This window comes from Strix uralensis, chromosome Z (genome assembly GCF_047716275.1).
Source record: "Strix uralensis isolate ZFMK-TIS-50842 chromosome Z, bStrUra1, whole genome shotgun sequence".
Lineage (NCBI taxonomy): Eukaryota > Metazoa > Chordata > Aves > Strigiformes > Strigidae > Strix > Strix uralensis.
Genome location: NC_134012.1, coordinates 88,213 through 106,820, shown reverse-complemented (window position 1 = coordinate 106,820; position 18,608 = coordinate 88,213). Strand labels below are relative to the sequence as shown.

General features: G+C 48.6%; 1 protein-coding gene across 6 annotated transcripts in view; it reads right to left on the bottom strand.

Moving 5' to 3' along the window:
- Window positions 1-18,608, bottom strand: part of FRMPD1 (FERM and PDZ domain containing 1) — a 27,749-nt gene extending 9,141 nt beyond the window's left edge. For 4 of the 6 annotated variants that reach the window (XM_074856735.1, XM_074856736.1, XM_074856737.1 and 1 more), the window contains exons 1-11: window positions 18,434-18,608; window positions 17,042-17,146; window positions 16,107-16,264; window positions 13,711-13,813; window positions 13,321-13,366; window positions 10,733-10,840; window positions 6,500-6,595; window positions 3,364-3,489; window positions 2,122-2,241; window positions 1,680-1,816; window positions 325-451 (exon numbers count right to left, since the gene is read on the bottom strand). In XM_074856735.1, coding sequence (XP_074712836.1) covers window positions 325-451; window positions 1,680-1,816; window positions 2,122-2,241; window positions 3,364-3,489; window positions 6,500-6,595; window positions 10,733-10,840; window positions 13,321-13,366; window positions 13,711-13,813; window positions 16,107-16,264; window positions 17,042-17,142 — 1,122 coding nt within the window. In that variant the 5' untranslated portion in view covers window positions 17,143-17,146; window positions 18,434-18,608. Of the gene's footprint in view, window positions 1-324; window positions 452-1,679; window positions 1,817-2,121; window positions 2,242-3,363; window positions 3,490-6,499; window positions 6,596-10,732; window positions 10,841-11,851; window positions 11,993-13,320; window positions 13,367-13,710; window positions 13,814-16,106; window positions 16,265-17,041; window positions 17,147-18,433 lie in introns of those variants that run through there. The other 2 variants (XM_074856739.1, XM_074856740.1) reach the window with 2 other exon arrangements.

The following is an 18,608-nucleotide window of genomic DNA, read 5'->3' as shown; positions in this document are numbered from 1 at the left end:
GGCTAGAAGACGATCTTTTCATACAGGACTTAGTATGTGACCAGCCCATCTCTCTTGGTCTGGATAGGTAACAGATCTGTACAGGACGATCCCACATTACCACATTTGCCACTTGGCAACCCCACAAGCAAACTGCAACTGAACATGTGATGAGGGAAATCAGGGTGCATGTGAGCAGAGGGCGTTACAAGAGGAAAAGACAGGAGAAAAGCCCCAAGTGGTCCCACAGAGAGGAGACCCACAGAGGAAAGACGTTGCCTCTTTGGCCCTGAGAGACGCTGCCACCATCCTGGAGGCACCTCGAAGCCAGGGGATGCACACTACCTTCTGCCGAGGGTCCAGCAGCACCTGGTTCCGCTTCATGTGGTAGCTGATGGCTTTCTTGATGTCCTTCCCTCTCATGTTTCGAAGCAAAGTTGGCGAGATGAAGTTTTCGATTCCCCAGTCCCTCCTGCCAGAAAAGACGGGAAGGGAGCAAAGGGGTCCCAGCTGTGCTGTCCCCCAGCAACACAGCGAAGTGCAGAAGGGCAGCTGGCCTGAGGCAGAGAAGGGTAAAGGCACCACGCCAGCCCAGGGCACACTGCGCCTCCGGCTGCTGCAGCATGTTGGACAGCTCAAGCAACATGACTGCCTCGCTCAGAGTCACTTCTACTGGGTCAGGACGTGGGGCTGGAGGAACACCCACTTTCAGGCAGAATGCCTGTTTTCACCTGGTTATACAGGAGACAACCTATAAGCTTAGTCAGCATAACAGTCCCAATCTGTCCTTGCCACCCAGAGGATGAAGATTCTGTCTTTATCTTCAGTTTACTTAGGTTACAAGATCACATTTTAACACCTTCAGTTCCCTAGACCCAAAAATGTGGGCCATCTGTTCTGCTGAAGAGCTTATTCAGCCCAAGCACTAAATATCCATGAACTAAGAATGTTGCAGTTGTCTGCAGCCACTTCTCACTCCCTATGAACTGCACATGGCTAGGTATGTGTGGCTGTATGCAAGCAATCAGTGGTGCTTGCACGGGCTGGTGGAGGTTTAGTGGGGCAGTTACCACACAAATGTCTGTTATTTAACGACTGGCTCATCACAAGTTCTTAAAGCAGGGTTGTTGTTTAGGGCAAGTGGGGTCTAACAGCACTGACATGCAGCACAGCACACCTGCTGCTCATGAAAGCATTTTTCAGTATTTTTTTGCAGATCCCATAACTTCACAGGACCTATCACTTACACTGAAATTAGTTATTTCTGATACAGCTCTGCCGGATGAAGAGATGTAAAGCGTTGGCTGTGCAAAGTTGATGACTATCCTCTCTCTCAAGTACTGCATGCAAATGTTAGTGTACGGGCAGGAGCAGCCTGGGTAACCATAACTATGTGAAATTTGCAATTTCATGTCCCTGCTCCAGCTACAGCCCAGAACCTCCCTCTGCTTAGGGACATGCCCAGATGTTATACTCTCCATATTATTCATGCAGCTCAGCAGCATAAAGACAGGGAGGCTCATGAAGCCACTTTGCCCTAAAATGACTGGCACAACTAAGAAACTGCAGTCTCTTTAGGTGAGAGACAGTCTTTTATCCAGAGCTAAACACTGGGCAAACATAGAGCTGATGCCACTTTTAGTTGGCTCCTTCTTTTGCCAGGCCTAGTCACTACTGAACACAGAAATTCAGAAACTTACTCAATGTATTTCAAGGATACTTTCTGCGGCTGAGCACAAGCATAGATCCTTTCCTGTATGTGCAGAGCAGCCAGACGTAATGCCACACTGCATTTCATTTCCACAGCAAATCTTTCCTGAAGCACATCGCTGCAGCTCTGGAACAAACAGAGCAGAATTAGCATGATGATGGAAGCTCAAGAAGTCAGGATAAGACCTCTGATATGACCACTGTGTATCAAATAAAGGGCGCTACCCAGCTCATCTCAACTCATCCTGCCAAAAAGCCAAGCATGTAAGTTGATTTAACAATTTAAGGCAAATTGAATCCAAATGCTCTGTTCTTAAGTGTTCTGCATTTCACACTCATGTAACTGAACTGGCCTGAAGTATGCTTTGGTTTAAAGCAGAAATGAGAATTGGGTGAGAAGAGATCCTGAAGCATAGAATGCCTTGATTTCACCTGCAGGTAGAGATATTCGAAGGCTACTGGGTCTTCCTGTAGGAGGTCTAAGGGATCCTTTGGGACAAAGGAAACTCTGAAGAGGCACCGGTAGTCATGAGATTCTCTTTTCTGGACCACCTGCAACAGACAAACAGCATCATGCCACACTACTGCTGCAGTCCTTCCCTTCATAAATGCACAGTAAGCCTCTGGCTTGTATGAGCTCACAGAAATCATTTAAAGCTACTGGCATGTGGGATGGCTACAGATTAGCCATTGTCCTTATCAAATACAAGGAGACATTGCTAGTGTTTGTAATTCTATTTTCAATTCTTCTTCTGGTTTTTGCTTCTCCCTGTGGTAGTTTGGAAGTCCTTTGACAGCAAAACTACATTAAATATCCACTGATCTCATATACTTGCAGTATAATCAGGACAGAGGCTTCAAGGACGTATGATAATGACAGAGTAAGAGGCAAGCTTCTCTGCTTTTAAATTCAGTCATAAGATACAGTAGCCCCAAACAGACACTTGGATCATCATCATAATGTCAATACAATGTTAAGACCCCTGGGTTATATATCAGCATGTTTTATTCTGGGCAAATCCCATACAGACTCACCAACTGAAACAAAGCAGAAATTCTCAGGCACGTGCGCTCAGAGGTTGGGCAGTGTTAGCTACTGAACTTCACCAACCAACCAAGTCAGCAGCACGGAGACAAACCTCCCAAGTAGGCACATTCTGACAAGCTAAGTTACCCCAGAATTACTAGCAGAGCAACAGAATTACTAACAGAGCTAACCTCATGTTTGCAGGACACAAACTTTTGATTTAGAATTTAATCAAAGTGGCACCTGACTGGGTTAACTCTGCGACAACCTAGGAAACTGTAAGTAGCTGGGTACACAGCTGTTTTGAGACTGTCTCAAGTAGTCCTCTCTAGCTGGGCCTATCTGACGGGTGGCACAAAGCATGCTTGTCCTCGGCTGCTCGACATGGTCCAAGCAATACCAGCCCATGGGGGTTGCTCTGTGGGCTCTCTAAGCAGAGTGCAACACCTCCAGAAGTGCCACTCTTCTGGGGGCTCCGATGAACACAGCAGTAATTAACGCCTGTCACAGGCAGAGAGATGAAGAGGGCACCTGAGGAGATGGGGGCCAGCTTGCTCCCTCTTGGGACACCAGCAGAGATGAGCTCTCTGCTCCTCGTGCTGGTGTCCTCCAGCACAGCCGCACAGGCGAGCGAGGGCTCGGCTCACCTGCTCGATGAGCTCCTCGTCATGCAGCAGGTGGATCTTTGCCACATTGTACTGCTCCTCCAGAGCCAGGGCAAAGTGCGCGATGCTCCGGAGGGAAAGCTTCTCCTTCAAGGTGAGAACAATGTCCTGTGAAGGGAAGGCAAACAAACAGAATTGAGACACAGCTGCTGAGCACTGCTAGCACACTGCATGAACGTGGGGGATTCCAGCCTGCCACTGGCAGCCACGTGGGACAGCACTGAAAGAGCAGTGGCCAGACACAAAATTCTCTGCAGCCAAGAACATGCTTGGTGCTGCCACACAGAGTGAAATTTTTAGTGCTGTTTCACAGGAAACCAGTGCCTACACGACATACTGCCTTTCCCTCTTCACTGACAACTTATGAACACGTTAACTTAGACAAACCACAGAGGTCTCAAGGTTAAAGCCTGCAAGTTCATCAGAAGTGGAAGCACGGGAGATGGTAACCTCCGTGGGACACCAAGCACAGGCTCGGCAGTTGGCTGCTGTGCTGTCCCAGCTGGATGTCTGAGCCACAAAAGCATAAGCCAGGCAGACAGTTGGCAGGATGGTGGCCAGAGCCACCCATGCCCACTGACACCAGCCAGCTGGTAGGGAAGAGTCCAGGCAGCTGCAGGGGAAGCACCGGAAGCACAGAAAAAGGCAGGACAACACATTTCAGTAGATCAGGAGGATAAGGTAGGGAAACTGCATCTTGCTGTGGTAACAGTACAGTAAGACGCAAACTTTAAGGTATAACAGGCATCAAATCCAGCTCCTAGAGCTGCATGTCCTGGGCTGCTTCATGCTGAAAGTGTTGGCCTTACAGTTTTCAGTCTGGTGGTGCTGAGCACTTTCTGTCACTCTTGATCCGAATGTCTGCTGCTAACCATTCTAGCTTTCTACAACTCTATGGCACCTTTCAAAGAAACTACAAAGAACTGGTGAAAAACACCTCTCCCCATCAACAAACAAGAATTTGAGAGCATAATTGTAAAAATCTTACCAAATTTGACTGAAACTGGTGTGTCAGTTGTATGGAGAATTCTGTTGGAATACTGACATGGAAATAACTAGGTTTATTTTTGACAAACAGAAAACATTACATAGGGCCTGACTGAGTACAAATGGAAAGAGAACTCCTTTGACTAGCTCAAGCTTCTTGAGATAAGCATAAATGTTTGACTCATCTCACTTTTAAGCAAGGATCTCTCAAACAGCAGAGGAACTTTCAAAAACAACTGACTTAGGAAGCATTTTCCTCGTCTGAGTGTTTCTGGAGGATACTGGTGAGGGTTGCACTCAATTCCAGTAGGGAAAAACTTGTTCCAAGTCAGAGGTGAAGAACTCGAGTCAAACATGAAGAGCTAATCCATGTTTTAGAAATCAGTCCCTTGAAGGCGGGCATGCAAATCTCTCTTTACAACTTATCTCCCCTTCCCTCACTACCTCCTTGCTTTATTTCATGGTTTTCTTTTTCTCTGCCCTGCACAAGACCTGCATGGACTTACTTGCATGAGAGACCACAACAGTTTTGTGAAGTTTGGATGAACTAGACAATAAACTCTCTCTTTTTCAGGAAAGTTTTCAGTGCATTATAATAACATCTCCTTGCTTTTCCCCTTAATATTCTTTCAGCCTGACAACTCCAGAATGTCTCTCCATCATGCATCTTTTCCACAGTAACTGCACTGCTGAAGGACATCATATATCCTTCAAAGACATTACGGCCTCCAATCACCCTGCATAGGAAAACCTTATTAACTCCAACTTAAACACTGAACAACTCTAAAGATCAGGCTAGAAAAACTTAAAGGTTTTAAGCCTATGTCTAAACATGGCAATTATGGAAAGTGCCAGATTAATGGTTCTGGAGAGCAGCACCTTGTAGTTTGAAAAGAATGGCACTAACTTGTCTGTAATGCTTCCAAGCACAATTGATCCTAGGGAGGTGGTAGTGTTTTTCCATCTCAAGGGGTTCATCAGTTTTCATGTCTCTCCAGGGGAACATTTCCACCAGTGCAGAAATGATGCTGAAACACAGATGATGCCTGTAGCTGATGCCTGCAAGCAGTTGGTGCTAATTGCTGCAAGGGGCCTCAGACAAGAATGTGCTCAAGGACATAATTTTTGCAACTGTGATGGGAACATCCTGGGGAGGGCAGAGAAACCAACAGACACCTGTGGTAGTCAAAGATAAGAAAGCTGCAAAACTTTACAGACAAAGCAATGAGCCAAGACGAGGCCTTATATGAAAACAGACACAACTCAGAGTTCACGGAAAGGACACTAAGAGACACCTCTTCAACAGCCACTAGGGACCACCACAGACCACCGGAAACACCCATGGAAGCCCCTCAGAGACCCTACCCCAAATTTTAGTACACTTGTGCAATATATTAACATATGCATTAGATCCTCTCGAAATAGGTGTGTACTTCTCGGAAATTAGATGAATATTAATTTCTTTTATTGTATATAGTAAGTGTGATTTTGTTTTTCGGCATGCATGTTAGGTGGAATGATCCCCCGTGCATCCTGCGCTGCAATAAAGAATGCCTGCCTTCTAAAAACTTCAAACTAAGTCTTAGAGGTTTCTTTTGAGACCGAATTTACGGTAACACAGAAAGGCACTTTAAGTAACAACTGGCACAATTCCACTTGCTGAGCTTACATGATATCCAAACCAGGACTCTCCTGTCCAGGTTCCAAGCCAGGAAACTCATTCTCCCTCTCAGGGATGTGCACTGTCACTGCTCTATTAAACTATCTCTGTGTTCTGCCACCTGGTTTCCAAGGAAAGCAACATTTGTGTGGACAGCTGCCTATCTGCCAGTCCCCCACCAACCTGTTCTCTTGCCCAACTTCAATCACACTGCACAAAGCTATAGTGGTCTCACAGCCAAGTTGCTGCAAGTTCTGTGAAAATTGGTTGCTGAGAAAACGAGGTGAATCAAAGCAACACCTTCTCTGCAGGAAGGGCATGGAAAATCCAGCACGCCCAGCATCAGCAGGCAATCCAGTTCCCATTAACTGGCCAATACAACCAAGATGTTGCAAGTTCCACTGCATGTGTTTTTGCTACTGGATTGAATTCAGGTGGTGGGAACAAAGACAAACAACCACGCATCATTACCTTCACAGTAGTGCTGGTCTCAAACCTGAAAGCCTTCGTCTGTCCATTTTCCAAGTATACCTTGAGAACGTTGGGCATACAAAGAAGAGAATTCCCCTGCAGAACAAAAGCAACAGCACTAATCCCTGGACATTAAGCCTCCGGGCACCAGTCTGCACTGCCTGACACAGCACATCCTGGTATAAATGAAAATCTTTCTCTGCTTTTGCAATCCTCTTCTGTGGCTTTATTCCCTGATTATGCTTCTGGCACGGAACAAGGGAAAGCGATCATAACAAATGCCTTTACCATAAAACTCCAGTCAGTGCAATAGCTGCACATGGCCCAAGATACGCCCACTGTTCAGTTTCCACATGGTACAGGCAGATCTGGCAGGTACTGAAAGCTAAGAGCCATTCTCCCTGCTCATTACCAGAAAAGCAGCGATGTCTGCTGGAAAAGCCATCTTCCCATTACCGGGCACCAGGCAATGCTAATCCCCACACTGACACTCTCCCACTGGCAGCAGCCATGGCTTCAAATCAAGAGCTACCCAAACCCTCCATGCTACCATGAACAAATCTTGCACACCACGGCAAGGCTGCAGGATTCAGCTAAACATGCAGTGGTACTTTTCTTGAGCCTTCCCCTAAGGTTTGTGACTCTGGGGCTTCCCAAACTGGAGATGATGTCACCAGAGTTTCCTGAGATAGGTCTCAAATGCATTAGACAAGGCAGTGACTCCCACAGCAAAGGTACCTCCACTGGGTGCTCTGAGAAGGGTCTGGGAACTTGGTCTTTGTCCTTCTGGGGCTGTCTAGAACTGCACCTCTTGGCCCTCCACCTTACTCCTTTAGTAGAGCTCATTTGCACCTGCCTTCTTGTTTTCAGCCTTATTCTTCCTATTGTTCAGTGCTGAGAAAGTTTACTTCTCTGCCCTTAAACTTCCCATTCAGCTTATCTTTCTTATGTTCTTGGACCAGCATATTCGTCCAATCTTAAAAGAGTTTACTTACGTGTCATGACAGTCCCAAGGTTGAGAATGGCATTTCTACGATGGTCTCTCCTATGTTTCATCGCTGTGCAACACCTTATAAATCCCACAACCTTGCTCCCTCTTGATAGAGAGCCCATATACCCTGAAGTACTACCAGAACACAAAACACCTATGAATCTCGTTCCTTGTTCCTCCCATCCCTGCTTTGTGGGGTTCAAGCTGCCTATAGTCAACACTGAGATAAAAGAGTGAACACTGCCCCTATTCCTGAGCCCAAACTCTAACTCCTCCATGCTGAGTAGCACAACACATCACATCTTTGACAGGCTTTGGGTCCTCGATCAATTTCGGAAAAGTGATGCTGGTTTACACCAACTGCACATTTTCTCTGGTAGCTCCCACAGCCACAGGTTATCATATGAATGGGGCCTTGTACAGCCAGCACACATCAGAACTTGAAATCTATACAGAAATTCAAATACAAGTTAAGTATCACCACTCTCCCAGTCAGATCCAATTAGCTGGTCAGAACACCCGGATGGGATTTCTCTCCTTTTCTGCAGGTTCTAATAGGCTACTGTGAATCAATTCTGAAAGATTCTGCTATGGCTTAAGCAGCTGTACCCCTCCTGTTTTGTCTGGTGCAAGGTTGATTTATTCCATGTTACAGCTAGGCCCACAGCTTCTAATAATACACTGACTGATGCTGACCTGAGGATCCTGAGGGACCCATTTCTTGCATATCATTCAGTTATACGGAAATACATAATAAGTTTGCAACAGAAAATGGATGCTGGATAGCATTGAGGCCTATTAACAATTTATGTTCAAAAACTGGAGTTTCAGGTTTCAACTGCAAAAGACAGCCTCTGCGTTCCTTTCACTTGCCACAAAGATCACTTAGCAATGCTCCATTAAGATGGCAATTTACTGAAACAAGAGGCTTTGCAGTTTTTCAGGGCCAGAACATCCATTTTGGCTGTCTTAATACATCAGTCTGCTGAAAGGAGAGCAGTTCTGAAACACTCAAGCAAAGTAGCTGCTGTCTATGGTGAACAGTGCTTTCCCAGAAAGAAGTCATAAATGTGCAACAAATTTATTTACTCTTCCTTTGTGCTAATGTTTTACTGTTCAAAACAGGGTTCACATTCAAGTGGTGAAAAGGGAAGCTAACACCAGGGAGACCTCAACACCCAAATGAATTTCTCTTACTTTTATGTTCTCATTAAATGAATCACAAGCTGTATATTGATTGTGTCCCCGCCCTGCACTTGCACAGGTATGATTAACTTAGCAAAATATCAACAGAGGCTTTGTAGGAAGCACAGAGTACAGTATCCCCTCCAGAAGTGCCCTCTTCAGACCTCTCAAGACCTGCCTTGCAATCAGTAAGTGAATGGCACAGATCTGAGAGCTCCAAATGTTGCAACACCAGCACCCAACTTCTGGCTGAAACAGCTCCATGGGAGTTCCGAAGCAGATAGCAGTGTGAACCTCTAGCTGTAAGAAAAAGTAGAGACTGCTGGCATTTTCAGGTCTGGCTGTATGTCATGACCAGCCCTGCCCAAGGCCTCTCAGTCACCTCTGCCTGGGACCACTTCCAGAGCACGTTCATCCTGTTCCCTGCTCCCCGCCTCGTCAGCTCTGTGGCCTGTGTGTCACATCTTCTGACCATACGAGGGGTCCAGTCCTGGCTTCTCTGGTCAGCGAAGGTGGCCCAGCTGCCGTAATGCTCAGCCAGGATCCCAGACTAGCCTTTCACTGAGATCTGAGTGATGTGAACACAGCCCTTGGTGGAGCAGAGACAAGCCTTGCAGCAGCTTTAGCATATATGGCAACAACTTGGCAGGAAGGAAAGGATCCTAGAGTCTAGAGAGACTGACTGGCAAACGTGTCAGGAGTCACACCTGACCCTCTCCTGCTCTGGAGAGCAGGCCGGAGAAGGAGAAGGAGTCCTGACACGTCTGGAATCAGGCACAGGTGCCAAAGCCTTCACACTGCACCTGTCCAATAGGCTGGTGACATCCATGGCAGCTCTGGCTGCACCTCTGCCCTGGTGAGGAGCAGGAGAGGAGACACCAGCCACAGGGAAGGCTCTGCCTGAGCTGGGTCAGGAGAGCTCTCCACCACCAACGATGGAAAACAAGAGACAGCCTGGAAGAGAAGAAAAGGGCCTAGTGGCTGGCTCATCATCACTACAGAGTGCAAAGAAGCAAGATTTGGTCAGACCTGGACATCTGGACAGCACTAATGAGTAGGGGACTGGAGTGGGGGATTTTGACCACTTAAGTTTTTCATTCCAAAGGGAAAAAGGAAAACTCAAGAATTAAGATTTCCAACTGACCCCAGTCCATCCCAATCACACTGAGCTTAGTAAGTTACACAGAAAGAAAAAGGAAACATTTAACAACTATTCGCACTTCAGGGAAGCTACAAGTGTTCTCACTGCTTGCTCTTTTCTGCGACAGGCAGACCCGTATCTATGCAGATCATTTGTTACCAGTGCTACAAACCCTGCGATAAATCTACAATGTTCCTCCAGTGAGCCATGATCTCGTTGCACATAAGAACAGACTGGCTCAGCTGACAGATGGTCGATTATGGAGGCAGCTGTGAACGCTCTGTGGAAATCCTCTACAAGGATATGAAGCACAACAAGCTGTAACCCTATCAACTAGAGAACATATGTCAAATCCAACAGCAAAGCAAAGTCACCAGTACCAAACTCTCTGAACACAATGCTACTTGAACATTGCTGAAGGCCAGGAAGAGATACCCCAGCTACTCTGGCAGCAAATAAGCCTGGTGTGGACAGTAAGAATCACCACTCTTCGTTAGGGTTAGGATTTGTCATGCCCAGAGTTCAGTCTAGGCTAACTATGGAGAGATTAGCACCTCAGGAGATGACTGCTACATCCCACAGCTGTGTAATGCTGGTTTAAAGTTCACCTGATGGTAAAAGGACAAAAGCAGTACATGCAGGTATTTTCCATTAGTCTAAGTAAGCAAATCAAAGATAAAATTCTCTGGAGATGCCAGCACTTTCCCCGATCGCCCGTGAGCCTAGGAAACAAGTTGGGACCAGATGCTGGGATGTACATCCAGGGCAGACTAGCACAGTGAGGTGCAGCCACTCTGACGGCCCTGGCCACGCTAACCCAGCCCGGCATCTGTCCACAGGACAGATCCATTTCTTCCCAGCACACAGTGCCCATGGCCACAGCCCCACTGCCCCACTGCCCCACAGCCCCACTGACCTGCGTGTGTCCATTCACCAGCACTTCCTCTGCAAACCGTACTTTCACCGGGTTTGTTTTAAGCCTTGCCCTCTTCTCTGCAGTAAGAAATGATGACTTAGGCCCCCCCTGGAAAAACAACAGCACTTGGTTAGCGGCTCAGTCTGTTGCAGTCATGTACGAGAGGCAGAGGTGCACAGTACAGACAGGTGTGCGGTCATGGCCCTTGTTGAAGCTGCTCACACCACACTGTCTCGCACTTACAAGAACAGGTTAGGAGTCTCTCAGCCCCCAGGCTTCCTATGGGCCTTTTTGACCAAACCCAAATCCAGCTATCCAGCCAGTGGACACATGTGCAACACATGCTGTACACACTCCTAATTTCATTGCATGTTAACCAGCTGCTGTGTTGAGGATCTCCCCAACTCCTGCAATGAAGACAGGACCCTGCAGAACAACTGTTAATCTACCAACAGCTGGCTTGCAGTGGGAGTACACAGCACCGTAAACCAACACATGCAGAGTGCCTTGCAGTGACAGACAAAACCCCCTGTCAGTGTATCACAAAAACACAGCCCTGTACACAGCACTTCCCAGCTCAGCTGGGGTTTCTAGAGCATACTCTCAAATTGCAAATGTTTAAGAAAACTGCTCAAGGTTAAAAAGCCACCTTAACTTCATTGCACCGCTGTCACTTAATGATGCTTCCACCATGACGGGGGCCTACCAAGCTCACAAGACACCACATGGGCCTAAGAACCACTGAGTTCTTGTGCCCAAACATCCTGCTCCTGTAAAGCACAATATTCCCTAAGAAGAACAGAGGCAGTGGCCCTCAGTATCCTCCTAGACAACTTCGAGGTAGAGCAACTTCTATACTCCTGCCAGAGGCGCAGGTGCCTCCCAAACTGCCACAGCCCCATCTCGCCCCAAGGCCATTTGGCAAGGACAGAGGAAGGGAGGCAGGGAGGAGTGTCTGTGCCTAGCCTGCAAGCCCTGCCAGAGTCTGTACAGAACCAGGCTGTACAGAGCATCATGCCCCGCAGCTGCCCTGAGGAGGGCCAAGGCCACCCACATCCCTTCCAGTGTGGCCAGAGCAGCCCCGGCAGCGGGTCTGGTATCGTTGATGGGAGGCTTTACCTCTCAGCTCTAAGCACAGCTGCCTTCAGAGTGCGGCAAGAGCCAACCCCAAACCCCAGATCAGCCTTGGCTGTATTTGGAGGTGACCTGCAAAGGAAAAAACAAAAATGGGTTTGTGCCCCATTTGCTTCTCAACAATGCATGAAGGCCTGTGAAGGGTGTTCCAAATCCTGTGAAGGGTTTTCCAAATCCTTTCTCTCTGAAAAGCCATTGCATTTCCCCCCTTTAGGCAGGCATTCAGGTCTTGCATAACCAACTCTCACTTTTATCTCCAGAGCCAGATCAAGCACTGGCAAGACTTACGGCCAGTGTAGTAGGCAAGGGAGATCAGATTAACAAAAGAAGGAAGCCACTGTTCAGTGGGTTTGCTTAAAGTTTTTCTGGTTACTTTGGCATTGTGCACATCCATTGAATGCCTACACATGGAAAACTCTGAGCAGGAAAAATATATTTAAGAAATTTTCTCTTTAATGTACCTCTACTGAACAGCCAAGAAACCTCATGACCTTAAGCCTGAGAGCTCCAGTAACTCTTCTGAAGGAATCTTTCTTGTGTCTAAGAATAAATCAAAATCAAGAAAACCTCCAAACAAACAAAACACACTCCCAAAATGCTTTCTGGAGCGGGGGGAAAATCCCCCTCAGGCCACTTTCATACATCACAAGAAGCCAAAAAGCACACAAACCCAATTTTGTCCTTGCTTTGCAGCTCAGCTTTTACACACATTGAAATCATGTGGACAAACACAGCACGTCGGCAGTACATGCCTTCTGGGGAATTTTATGCTACAGGAATGGGCCATCAGCACCAAGTTTTGTACTCAAACTTTGCTTCTACTCCCTAAGTATGATCCACACCCAGGTCCCAGCCCTTAACCAGATGGAGCCTGGAGAAAAAGGGATAAATTTTTCCAGCACTTGGAAAGGAAAGCCGTAAGAGCTTCCAAGGAGCACCTAAGGCGGGTGCTGGGCCTGCAGCCTCAACTCCTGACTGTCGTGTCCAGGGGTCCCCACGGCCCAGACAGCCCCAGCACATGGAGAGCACTCCAGGCTGTTCTTTGTGACCTGGCCACAGCTTGCCAAGAAGACCTGCCTGCATTCCAGTCACTGTGGCCTCCTGGCCCCTGCGGAGCCTGCTGGGCCCTCACAGCTCCTGATGGAGCCTCCAGCTCCGGGGACCATGTGCTCAAACTGCTTCGCAAGCCTCTCCATGTGGCTGGCTCTGCAAGCCACGCCGACCCTGCACCCAGGGGAGTGGTGAGGAGTTACTGCTGGTTCTCCCCAAAACCTCCTCAAAGGGCGTGTGTGAAAGCAGAGGACCCTCGCAGCTCCCTCATGGCTTTGGTCAGGCCCTCGCGTCCTGCATGCCAGCCCAGCCACCCCACCTTCCCCGCGAGCCACACTGCCGGCCATGGTGCTCTGGGGGGGTGCTGCTGGGAGTGCTGAGAGTGCTGAAGAAAGGCCATTTACCGACGTGCAGCGCAGGATGGTTAGGAGGAGCTCGTCACCAGCCTCCCTGTAACAGAGACATGCAGTCAGCCAGGGTCAGCACTGCCCACGCCTTCCTTCCCACTGTCATGGCAGGTGGTGCCGGTGAGGCCTTCGGCTCCCCCATCCCCCCGTGAGGGAAGGTTCTCAGCCAGGCACCAACACGGCAGAGGAAAGCTGGGAACTCCACTCTCCTGGGCTGCTGTGCCCTTCAGTCACAGGGCCACATCCTTCCTGTGGGGCAGGCCCGCGCTGAGCACAGCACCCCAGGAGATGGAGAGGTTCCTCTGCAGCCCTCGGTGAGACCCGGTCCCCGCACGTCTCCTCTCAGGCCTCTGCTGCCTTGTCCCCATGGGCCATGCGGGACCACACCTGATGATGTCAGCTGCTCGTTCGACAGACACGTCGTCCACCGCGGTGGAGTTTATCAGGAGGAGCTGGTCACCCGGCTGCAGCTTCCCTTCAGCGGTGCTCCCTGTGGGTGACCAGCACACTGTCAGTCACAACAGCACCACACCAGCAGACCTCCCCCCACGGGGGACACCCACTGCGAGCTCCTCTTCCCACCCAGCACCCACACGCCTCACCAACTGCCTCTGGATGGCAAAATAAAAAGGGGCCAAAGGACGCTGGGCCTTGATGACAGCTGGTGTACCACTGCCCGTGTCCATGCCGCCTCACCCAGGCTCTTCTGGCCCCACAAGCTGCCCCTGCATCACAGAAAATCATCCTTGTGCAAATCTTTTTCCTCGTCACAGCCCACCACACAGTCCTAGTCCAGGATGCAGCCGGAGGGCTCACAGGCCCTCAGGAAACCACAGGAGTACTGGGGGTAGCAGCACTGCCTTTCCCTTTGCCCGCCTGCTAGCCCTAGGCCCGTGGAGGCCCCAGGGCCCTGAGCAGCTCCCGCAGCTCAGGGGTCCCTCTCTGCAGGATTCACACCCTGGCCTGGCCCTGAGGGTGACATCCCAGTAGCTGACTACAGGCGGCACATGGGCCAGGGCTCAGTGCTCCCAGCATACCGACGGTCACCCCAAGGTCTGCAGCACCCCTGGGAAGTGCGGGTGGATTCCCAGCACAGTGACTCCCCTCTGCCACCCAGGAGAGCCCAGAGGAGGTCACCTTAACCACAGTGTGCTGGGAGAACCCACAACAGGGAAGAAGATGGTTTCTGAGCTTTGCTTTCCAGGAGAGTAGCAGCCACAGGATCCAAGGGGCTAAGGAGCAGGCGGACCCCAGCTCCACCACGACACACACTACTGAACCTCTCTGCCAGAGCCCACACACCCAACCAACACCTGCCACCAGTCCCTCAGGGAGACCCTGGCACCAGGTGCCATACGTGAAAGGCAAAACATGAAGACAATCATTTGGAATTAAACACAGGGCTTTTAGCCGTGGGCTCCCACAGCAACGGACAGGACTTAAAAGGACAGCTTTCTTTGTGCCTTAGTTTTAACAGAATGTTGATCCTTTCTGATTAGGAAAAAAGAAAAGTGCAACAGAAAACCTCCTTCCCCACTTCTCAGACCCCAAAACTCTCAGGTAATTTAGCCACGTTTCACATGGAAAGGGACATAAAGAGAAAATTTCACTCAAAAGCACTGTGAAAAGACAGACCACACCATAGTGCCTTTATGTTAAACATCCCACCCTAGGCAGACGGGGGATGCCAGAGCCCACATGGGCAGCTGGACAGGCAGAGCCCAGGCCAGCCCTCCAGCCACCCTCCCCACAACACCCACCTGCCCAGCTCAGGCACAGTCTTTCTCTGGCTGTCACACTCACACCAACAGGTAAAAAGCAGCCATTTTTGTGTACCCATTAAAAAAATAAATAAAAAACAGATTCACAGTTCTTGATTCAAACCTCCCAAGCCACCTTAAAAGCAGAGTTATATCGCTCCCTTTTATAACTGGAAGAGCTGATCTTCTTGACTTAAGCAGAATTTCACCTGGGCTGCCTGTAACTAGCAGTGATCCTCTCTGCATTGCAGGGCTGTAAGCCCTGTCCTGGTTTAACCAGGATAGGGTTAAGTTTCCCCAGCAGTGGGGGGGAGCTCTAGCCGGGTTATTCAGATACCATGCGGACGTCACATCCTGGCAGGTCACATTTTTCCTGGCGCGGAGCGCGGTGCACTCGTGGTTTTGTACATCGTGCTTCAAACTGCTGTATTTGGTAGCTATTTTGCTCTGTTCATTGCTATCACTATTACTGTTATTGTTATTGTTGTTGGTGGTTGTGTTGCTATTGCATTGTTGTATTAAACCTTTCCTTATTTCAGTCTTGGGGCTTTGTATTTCACTCCCTTTGTGGGGGAGGGACAGCGGCCGCGTGGTCTCAGACCCCGGCAGGGGCTAAACCACCACAGCCCAAAGAGCACTTTCAACAACAGATCACCAGGGCCACTGCAGAATAAGACCTCTGAGATAAAATTTTTCCTGTGAATTTCATATAAAACACCAGAAAGAACTTTGAAGCAGCTCTTTGCATCCCTAAAGGTCAGTTGTGTCCAAGTGCAGGTGAAGGATTAGCAGTGAAGCTGCTATTGGCTCAGATTTCCTCCATGCCATCACAATCAGGTAGATCTTCAAGCACTCTGCACACCACAGGCACATCAGCTTTTGCCCTCGTTATTCAAGGATCACATGCCAACCAGAGGTATCCGAGAAACTCATAAATACCTGTCAGGAGTTTATCACTAAGGCCATCTGGGACAGCTCAGGCTTCTCACACCTGTGGCTGCAGGGGGAGGAATCGGTGCTTACCTGCAGTGACAGATGCAATTGTAAGAGGAAGGTTTGGACAAATCTCAAAGCCGTAGTGGTGGAGGACCAAATCTTTGTATACCGTGACAGTAAGTTTGACACGGCTGGCAGGCTGGCCACTGCCATCACTGGAACTCTCGGTCGCAGACACTCTGCCCCTGTAAGACATGAAGCCGGTGATTAATAAACATTCAGTCAGAAGATTCTTCACTGAAGGGGCATAGATTCATGCACATACCCATCCCCCCACTTCCAGTGGGCTGCACCAGTACACAAAGAGTACCCTTGGTACCCAGCACTGCACAGGCCAGCAGTGACCCCCCCAGGCTCCACAGAAAGCCGAAGACATCACACCAGTGGCACCAGCTGGTTGTAACCACAACCCTTTCAGCCCAGTGGTCACACAGAGGGAGAACTCCAGGTGTGCCCTGCAGCAAGCCCTGACCTGCACAGATCACAGCAACACCATTACCCATCAAGGCAGCGAGAGAATTTACAGTTCTCTGCTTCTGCCAGGATCCAGTCCAGCTTAATGTTGATTCACAGACCTTAGGGAAGTAAAGCAGCTGTGGGCCAGGATCCCTTGTAAATGCAACCCAGTCTTACCCTAAAAACATGGGCCAACAGCAAGATACAAAGAGAAGTACAACCCGATCTTCAAGAAAAGCACATTTCACATTGAGCAGTACTGCTTTTCTGCAGATGTGGCTCAAAACCAGTACGGGTGAAAGCAGGAACATCTGTCCCCAGAAACAAAGGGAGATGCTTAAAAACACTACTTTTTCTAGTGACAACTGTATGCATATTTCCCAAGAACAACTGAAACAATGAGTAAGGTCTGCAACCTGCAACTGCCCCTGTTTGTTGGGAACAAGCTTGTGCTGTCTCTGATCAAAGGTGGTAACAGATATTCCTTTCACAGAAAACATGTTTACCTGGATGCACCATCCCGAGAGCGATGAAGCCATTTTGCTACCATTTGCTCTATTCTACACGCTTTGCGTGTCTGGATTAAGTTAGTGTCCAAATCTTCCATTTACCTGAAAGTGACAGAAATCACAGGAAAACAGAATGATAAAAGATTGAGGGAATCTTCTAGACACTGTTCAGAGTTACCAACACCAATTCACAACTCCTTTGTAATAAAGAGATCCACTGGCAACCTGGGAAGTCCACATGCTTTAACAGAGGATGTTAACATCTGTACACTTACCTCCTGCCCATCCAGTCTCCCCTGCCTTGTGCTTCTGGTCAGTCCATGTTGGTGGTCATAGTGTATTAACTACTCATGGCAGAGAATGACCCAGAAAGCTTTGTATTCCTTTTTCACTGTTTCTGGATCCAGTGATATGTTTTCTCAACACGAGAAAGCTGCCGTACCTAGGCATTGGAAAGGCCTTCTCCATTTTAGTCCAGGATCTCTGAATGATAAGTTTGGTAACACCCAACTGTACATTGATTCAAACTAGACACACTTCTTCCACTGACCATCATCTCGGGGACCAGCACACAGCCTTCAGACTCAGTGGGCCCAACACTTCAGGGCACAACAGTGGCATTTACAGCCAACTCCTGGCTGCCTTGGGGAGCCTCACTGTGACAGATTTTCTCCTGGATGAATACAGCCACAGTAATTTTACAAAGAGCGGTGACAAAGCAAGAAACTGAGTGGCCAGCACAAGCTCCTGCACACTGCTGTTTGCACCAGCAGAACTAGTCTCTAAACCAAGGTCACAAGCGCAAATTTGTCTATCTCTGACAAAACTGGTCCAGGGTACTGACGTCTACCAGTCCTGGAGGTCTGCGAACTTATGTGGTTCCAGAAATCAGTAAAGTGAGTGGCTCATCCAGGATCTTCCATTTAAAAGCTCTAGTTCAACAATATGAAAATGGCCACTCACCCAACCTGCTCCTTGTGTGTGTACCCTCTGCTGTTGATAGAATGTTTTTAATCCCACTGAACTGAAGAACTGCAGCATTAGAAGGGTTTGGCTCAGATTTGCTTAATTCACTGTGACTTTAATGGAACCTAAAAACATTCCTTCTTTGGAAAATGCAAAGGCTAGGTCAGCTTCCAGACCCCAAACTGAACCTGCCAGCCCACGATTCCTCTATCAAACCAGATAATTTGCCATTTTAACACTGTGCCTTCCAAGATGCAGAAAGGCAGCAGCCACATATCATTTTCGTAACTCATTCAAACACTGGAAAGAACTGTGAGCTGCAAGTGAACCAGACAGGAAATATGTCTGCATCTACAAGAAATCATGAAGAATATAAACTCTTTGTATTGTATTTCAGCAAGGAAACAGAATTATCATATCTACCTTTCACACTGTGTCTTCTGGTCAGCTTGCAAGATTTGTATGTCCTGAGCTCCTCTCTTGTGCCTTCTGCTCAGACAGTAAATTCTGCGCATCGAGGACATTGTCTGTTATGCTGGGACAGTGCACAGGACAGCAGGCTGCTGGTCCATAGCAGGAGCTCTGCTGTAGCAGAAAT